General features: G+C 35.3%; 1 protein-coding gene and 1 long non-coding RNA gene across 3 annotated transcripts in view; one reads left to right on the top strand and one right to left on the bottom strand.

Moving 5' to 3' along the window:
- Window positions 1–3183: 3183 nt before the first annotated feature.
- Window positions 3184–5711, bottom strand: LOC117282480 (piggyBac transposable element-derived protein 3-like). Of its 2 annotated transcripts, none has more exons than XR_004513229.1 (2): window positions 5633–5705; window positions 3184–3704 (listed from the first exon to the last, which is right to left on the bottom strand). XR_004513229.1 is itself a non-coding variant. In XM_033752330.1 (2 exons), exon 2 carries the CDS (start codon window positions 4459–4461, stop codon window positions 3535–3537), a length of 927 nt encoding a protein of 308 aa, XP_033608221.1. In that variant the 5' UTR covers window positions 4462–5219; window positions 5633–5711; the 3' UTR covers window positions 3184–3534. The 2 variants fall into 2 exon arrangements, 1 of the variants encoding a protein (XP_033608221.1); XM_033752330.1 differs by having other exon boundaries at window positions 3184–5219; window positions 5633–5711.
- Window positions 5712–5815: 104 nt separating this feature from the next.
- The window catches only part of LOC117282481, a 4728-nt gene continuing 2595 nt past the window's right edge, over window positions 5816–7948 (top strand). The window contains exons 1-2 of the long non-coding RNA XR_004513230.1: window positions 5816–5870; window positions 6837–6982. This is a non-coding gene — a long non-coding RNA (uncharacterized LOC117282481). The remainder of the gene's footprint in view (window positions 5871–6836; window positions 6983–7948) is intronic.

Below are 7948 nucleotides of genomic sequence, written 5' to 3'. Positions count from 1 at the left end.
CAGTGATAGGTTTGTTTTATGTTGATAGAGTTATTATAATTATTATTATCATTATTTTTATTAATTTTATTATTATTATTATTATTGTATGCTTCTCTATTTGAAACTCAAATTCTCACATTGTGGTTTTGTATGTGTGTGTTTGCTTCTGTATATTATTCATTCTGTGTAATTAATATAGACTACAATTTTTGTATTTTATTTATTTAATTATTTTTGTGTATTTCTCTATTCGTGCTAGCTTTGTAATTGGCCTCTGTTCTGTTAAGTTTGCACGTAAATAAACATGAATTGAATTGAATTGAAATTATTTTGGCGTATTTGGAGCCAGGAAAGTTCTCCCCAAACAATTTTTAAACATGGTATAATTGTTACTATTATTATTTCCATGAATATAAATAACAATTAACTCAGTATTATTATTAGTGTTATTATTATGGTGGGGAATTTCAACGCTCTTGGTTTCGACTGGAATCATGGTCTGGCCGTTCCTGACTCCCATTATTACTCTAAACTCAGAGGTGATGTGATCTACACCTCCACATGTCTACTTAACCTCCAGCAGTGCATCTAAGCTGTTGGCAGCAGCAATTTGCTTGATCTGGTTTTCAAAAACTTTAATGACTATAATATTACCTTTCCTGACTCAGGAATAAAAAGCCCGATACTTATCACCCTCCTATGGTTACTGGCATTAGTCTGCCTCTTGTTAATCCTACTCAAAATTGTGAGTATTCATATCGTAAATATATAGCTGGTGATTATACCTTATTATATAATATTCTCTCAAATTATGACTGGTCGTGTGTGTATGACACCAGTTCTGTAGACGCTGCTGCCGCCAGACTAAGTGCGGCTGTCCAAGATCCTATGGAGCAAGCCATTCCCCGTGGTTTCATCACCAAGTCTAAATTCCCACATTGGTTTTCCAGTTCTTTACGATACTACATTAGGAAAAAGAACTACTTTTACAGGCGCTTTAAGAAGCATAAATCCGCCAGCCTATATGATACTTTTTTCTTCTATCGTAAACTAGTCAAAGCTACAATAAAGATCAACAGACTTAGATGGTTGGAGTCTATTAATGTGAACCTTAAGACACATCCCAAGAAATTTTGGAAATATGTGGCGTCCTTTAGGGAAAAAAGCTCCACTTCTATTCACCTTACAGTTGATGGTACTCATTTAGTAGACCACTATGAAGTTGCCAACGCATTTGCTGATCACTTTCAGTCACTTTCCTCTCCAGGGGTCGTCCCCTCCCTTTCATCATCATCATTGGGATCTCTATCTTTAGCACCTGTTTCTATTTCAGACATTTTTAAAGCAATTGCATGTCTGAAACCATCCAAATCTGCCGGTCTTGATAACATCCCAGCATTTGTCATTAAGGGTTGTTCTGATATACTCGCACCTGTCTGGAAGCATATTTTCAATCTTAGTGTCTCTCAACAGTGTTTTCCTGCATTATGGAAGAAAGCGGCAGTTGTTCCTATCTTTAAGAAAGGCAATAGTGCCTCAGTCAACAACTACGGACCTATTTCAATTCTTAACAATTTTTCTAAATTATTTGAATATGTTATCCATAACCATGTTTCACACGACCTCAAATTGAAATTAAATCCATGCCAGCATGGTTTCACAAAATGTAAATCCACCACCACCAATCTAGTAACGTATCTTGATTTTATTACTCCCCTGGTTGGCTCTCAGCGTCAAGTGGATGCCATTTACTTTGAGCTAACTTCTGCTTTCGGCCTTGTTCCCCACTCTTTGCTTCTTCACAAACTGAGTGCCCTTGGATTTTCTGGTGGTTATGTATGCAGTTACCTAACCAACAGACGATTGTGGGTCCGTATTGCTGAAACTATTTCATCGCCGGTATTGTCCAGTGTTCCACAAGGATCTGTTCTTGGCCCTCTGCTTTTCAATGTCTACATAAACAACTTGTGTGATTCAATTAAGCACTCCAGGTACCTACTCCTTGCAGATGACATTAAAATTTACCGTGCCATTAGCTGTCCTGAAGATTGTAATCTTCTGCAATCTGATGTTGACTCTATACGTAGCTGGTGTGTAGCGAACTATATGAAACCCAACGCTGACAAAACCAAAGTTATAACATTCTCTAGGAAAACTAACTATTTGATATACGAATACAAACTTCTTCATTTCACTATAACTCGAACATATTCAGTCAAAGACCTGGGCGTATACCTTGATTCTAAACTTCATTTCCATGATCATGTTAATTTTACATTTTCACAGTGTATTAAGATGCTAGGTATAATTCGCAGTATCACATTTAACTATTCAACCCTTGGATGCATGTTCATTTTATATTTTACTTTAGTTAGATCCAAGGTTGAATACGTTTCAGTAGTCTGGAATTCCATTACGTCAACTGATGCAAACAAATCAGAACACATTCAGCAGAAATTTACGGCTCTCTGTTTTAAACGTTCTTTTCCTCAAGTAGATCACTGTTACAATTTTGCTTTAGAACAATTGAAATTGCACACCTTGCATAAGAGGAGATATCATCTTAATGCGTTCTTCCTTATTCAAGTTTATCGTGGTTCTGTACTTTGCCCTTCTGCTTTGGAAATTGTTGGCCTTCGGGTCCCTCTTCTATATATCCGAGACTTTCATATGTTCAATGTCTGTTCTGTTAGTAAAAATTGCCCCTCTGCTAGATGCGCTTCTGCTGCTAATGTTGTCTGTAGGGACGTTGGACTTCTTTGGACCAAAAACTCTGTTGAAACATATCTCATACTGAACTAATTTAACTATTATTATTATCATTATTTTTATTAATTTCGTTATTATTAATTAATATTTATGTTTCATTTCTCACTTCTTAATACACTTAGTTTTGTGTTAATGAAATTATTATTATTGTTGTTTTTATTATCGTTTGTTTACTTTTCTTCATTATTGTGTTTTCCCAAGTACTTGACTGTAATTTGTCTATGACTTATGTGTTTGTTTATAATGGAATTACTTTCATCTACACTGTGCTCTGTCTGTAATTGGCCTTGCGGCTGTTAACATGGCACATAAATAATAAAGAATTGAATTTAATTGCTATCCTCTCTGAATATCTAAACTTTTCATTTCACAATTTAACCCTTTCTGACCTGAATTTTTTTTTTACAAATGAAATAATTTTTTCTTTCAAGTTATTTTGTCTTTAGGTCCAATTAAACAAAAATTTCAGACATATTTATAAAAATAAATTTTGGCGTACAAATTCTGAAACGATTCCAAATGGTATCATTGGGACATTGTGGTGCAGCTAGGGAAGGCAAAATATAAACATTTTACTTTTCTATAATTCACGTTTTACTCTAACCATGTGTATCTAAATATTACAAAACATTTGAAAACCTTTGCTGGTTTTGATACATGACAGCATTCAAATTATGGTATGTGGAAATCTTTGAAACAGTTTTTTTCTTTGTTGAGGCAGAGTGAAACATTACATTTCCCACACTTGATCCTAGAGTAACTTTTGATACACAATTTGCATCTTTACTTGGCAGGTTCGTGTTGAGGCCAGTGGCCTACACTATTGTAGCGTACATCAGCGACAGGACGGGTTGATTTTTCCATTCTCCTCTTCTTCGATGGTCCTGGCTTTGGTGAATCAGTTGGACGCCCGCTCTTTCTTGGTTCTGTTGTACCCCTCTTCAAAAGACCTGCTGCAATATCACAAACAAAATCAAGCAATGGTCGGTATTTCTCATTTTTCTGGCTGCAATGTCTTCTATACAACAGCCATGCATTGACGCATGCCATGCTGATTAGATGAAATATAATTCTGAGGTAGAACCGACGTCCCTTGATGTTTGTTCGGTAGAGTTGAAGAAGCATATCGTGCAGATCAACGCCCCCCATAAAAGTGTTGTATTCATTCACTATTGCAGGCCGAGGGACATTCACATATTGCTTAGAAGAAACTGACCATCGTCTTACATTTTCAATGGGCTTTTGACTTTTATTAGAATAGATAAGGTGCACTGCCTTATTGTCAAACCATTTTAGTAAGATGACGTTCTCATTCGTCTCTACTCTGTAATCATACGAACCTCGACCTCTTTTTTTCAAAGAAGCGTCTGTTTGCAAACAGCATCCTGCCAATCGGTTCTTTCTCAGGGTTGCCACCATATATATTCCCAGTTTCTTTAGTTCCACAGGCAGGTCATAGGAAGCAAACCAATTATCAACAAATAATTTGTGGTTCTGATATTTTGGCAAATCATCTACAAGCCTCAAGACTACACTGCCACTCATACCTAAAGGACCATCTTTCACTCTTGTCCCCTTCCCTACATAGATTTCAAAATCATAAACTATACCACTTACACCAGCCCGTACAAATACTTTTACTCTCCATCGGTGTGGCTTGCTCTTTATATATTGCAGCACAGATGTGTGAGACTTGAGCGGAATCATCATCTCGTCTACTGAATTGTACTCTTCTGGTTCGATTTTTAGAAAATTATTTCTCAGAGAATCCACAAAAGGTCTTATTCGAATAATTTATCATAGTCTTCATGTTCTCTTGGAACCATGTTATCATTATTATTTGCATGCAAATAATTCCTCAACTTACAAAATCGATCACGTGGCATAGTTCCTGCTATAGGCTCGTAACAGGTAGTATCAGCCCAGTACATCCTATATTTTGGCACGTGAACAACTCCAGCTAAAATGTGTATTTCAAGAAATGTGACATTTCGATTATTGATGTGTTGATGGACTTTCCTGTTTTCTGTGTAGAATACAAATTTGTTTGCTACTAGGTTTTGAATGATGCTGTTATCAATAAATTTTTCGAAGTAATTCAATGGGCTGATGTCATCATTTGGAGGATCAGAATATGTGGAATTATAGGTCACATCTATTGGTTCCATGCTTTTGTGTCGCCAACTTTTATTTCTTACTTTGTGTATAAGTACCTCGCTCTGATTTTGACTTGCAAGTCTCACAATGAGGGGTGTGTCATCTAAATCTTCTTCTTCATAGTCATTCATCATGTGAATTTCCACAGGCACACTGAAGCAGTCTACATTCAAAATTTCCCCACCAGGAGCTTCTTCACCCGAAACTGGATCTCGAAAAACTGTTCTCAATATATCCGCCTCCACATCATCCTCAATATCCGATACATCCCCTTTTAAAATTGCTACAATTTCCGCAGGCCTTAACATATTCTATAAAAAAAAGATATAAAATTCGTAATTACATTTTGATTCATAACCTACAAATCCTAATCTGATATCACGAAAAATAACCTACATAACTATATATTACAGTATGTACTCAAGATTATATATAATTTCTATTGTATTTTTTATTGTTAACACCTCCAAAAGTGATATATGTCGATAGAAGAAACTAAATAACTTGCTAAATAAACCGTGTAATTACTAATAAATACCAACATCGTACGTAAAAATACGCACATGGCCTAGACCTAGTGATTCCAAATAAAATCACTATATTTTGGACGCAAATATTGTAATTTTGGGAATACATTCTAAAAATGCAATATGTGCATATTATTCTCTAATTCTATAATCAACAGACACCGATAATTGCAAAAATGTATATATATAATACATACCTGTTAGTAATTTATAAAGAATCAAGTGCAGTCGGAACTTCGAACGCCATTTGCATGTCAACAAACATCAGAACATCAGAAGCATTAGAAGCATGTGAATGAACAATCGATAGCGACCGATCAAAGAACTGCTCCGATCTGTCGGCAAAGAACGGAACTACAACGTATGATACCAATTGGAACTGGAATCATTCGCCGCGTAATATGGGCTTCAATTGGAATCACTCGGGCAGAAAGGGTTAATATTTATACATTTCATTTCTCAGTTCTCGATAACAACTTAAGATTTGTGTTAATGAAATTGTTGTTGGCACAACAACTCTTTGTGGGTTTCTCCAGCCATCCCTTTTTTGTGCCTTTTCATTCCAGTTAACCATGATCAACTTCCAGAAATCCATCTGTTTTGGTATGCCTTTCCTCCTTTCATATTACTCATTTACGATCAGTATTCTTTTTATAATTTTTTCATTTTCTCTCCTTATAACATGTCCTGCCCATCTCAGTCTATTTATTTTAATTCTTTTTAATTATATCAACATCATTAAATGAACTATATAATTACTTATTATGTCTTTGGCAGATTCCATAATTTTTTACTACTCAGTAGATTCTCCTTAAAATCATTCTCTCAAAACCTGCAAGAAGTGCTTGATGAGCCTTGCTCACATTCCACCTCTCGGATCAATAGTGCGCTGTTGAAGTATAACAGTTTTACACAGTTGTCATTTAGTTTTCCTCTTTAGTTATTGAGATTTAGCCAATTTTGCCATGCCACAATAACAGCTATTTCCTATTATAATTCTGCATTTAATTTCTTCTTCCAAATCATTTTTACAATTTATTAGACCCCCCACATGTATTTTCCATAACAACTTCAAATTATATATGAATCAATATCAAAACTTCGGTTTCAACTTCAGCATCTTATTTTTTTCTAAATAGAAGACATGATAATTGGTCAACATGTCTAATCCCTTCTTTTTAATCTCAAACTGTTTATCAAGAATCCCCAAGTCTATTATGACCAGATAAAAACTTCTGTCTATTAATGTCTTAAAATCTGTTTTAAAATCAATAAATTAATATGTTTTAATCCCATATTCTGAAGTTTTTCCATTGTTTCAAGTTAAAAATTTTGTCACTTGTTGATTTACTGCCTATGAATCACCACTGATATTTTTTGACATTTCCTTCATTATATTAGCTGCCACACCCCAACAGCCATATTGGTTGCATGGCAATCTGACAACATTTTAGTATCGTGAATTTTTTATACATTGGGAGTTTATTTGCTCATGACCCTGGCATGGCATTTGCATCAACACCCAGGTCATCATTCTGGCAACAAAGGTGTGTATTGCCCTTTTTAAAATGGTGTCTTCTATGCCCTACAAAAGTTTAAGAAGCACGTTGTGGAGTAGAATTTTGCTGACTGTGATCTGCCAGATATATTCAGGTTGTGCTCTAATCTAAGCTTTATTTTTACAGCTACAGATGCTTCTTAAATTACTTTATCATTGCAGTCAGCAAGATCACTCCACCATCCTTGTCCCCATTCCATATCTGCATTACCCATATGAATAATTTCTTCTGTTTACTCTCAGTAAAGTTTAGTTCCACTTGCTTTTTGGCCTATCTTTACAGCACTTACCTGCCAGCAGTATTTCAGCAAACTTTGCCATGCTGACTGATCTACAGTTTCACTTACCACATGAATTTAGAATGTAGCATTCTGCTCTTTGCGTTAGTCATTTAGATTATCTGTGTGATAAACGGTGTCCATCTCAGCATGTTACTTCAACGAAACTGCTTTGTTCACCTATGGACCCAACACATGATCTACATGTGCTTAGCAGACTGTTTCTCACTCATCTAGCAATTCTAATTTACAGCTATGCCTCCCATGCTGAAATAAGTGAAATTTTCAATATGTAATAACACTTAAAAATCGTTCACTATGGTGTAAAAATCTTTAATGTGTAATTTTTCTTGCAAAACATTTAACACATGGAAAGCTGCTAGTAAAAATTGTCAGTGTTCAGGAACAGCATATACGAGGGGGTACCCAAAAGAAACCGAACTTATTTTTTTAAACTTATTTATTCAAATTTTAAGCACAAACCTTTAATCCCCTTCAAAGTACTCTCCACTTACACTAATACACTTGTCTAGTCTTTTATTCCATTTTTCAAAACATTGTCTAAATTCATCTTTCGAGATGCTTGACAGCGCCTCCGTCGTTTTTTCCTTCACCTCAGCAACATCAGCAAAACGCTTTCCTTTCATGTCTCTTTTCATTCGAGGAAACAAAAAAAA

This window comes from Cryptotermes secundus, unplaced genomic scaffold, assembly GCF_002891405.2.
Source record: "Cryptotermes secundus unplaced genomic scaffold, Csec_1.0 scaffold651, whole genome shotgun sequence".
NCBI classification, from domain to species: Eukaryota; Metazoa; Arthropoda; class Insecta; order Blattodea; family Kalotermitidae; genus Cryptotermes; species Cryptotermes secundus.
Note: the sequence above shows the minus strand (reverse complement) of the source record. Positions and strands in the feature narration are given on the sequence as shown.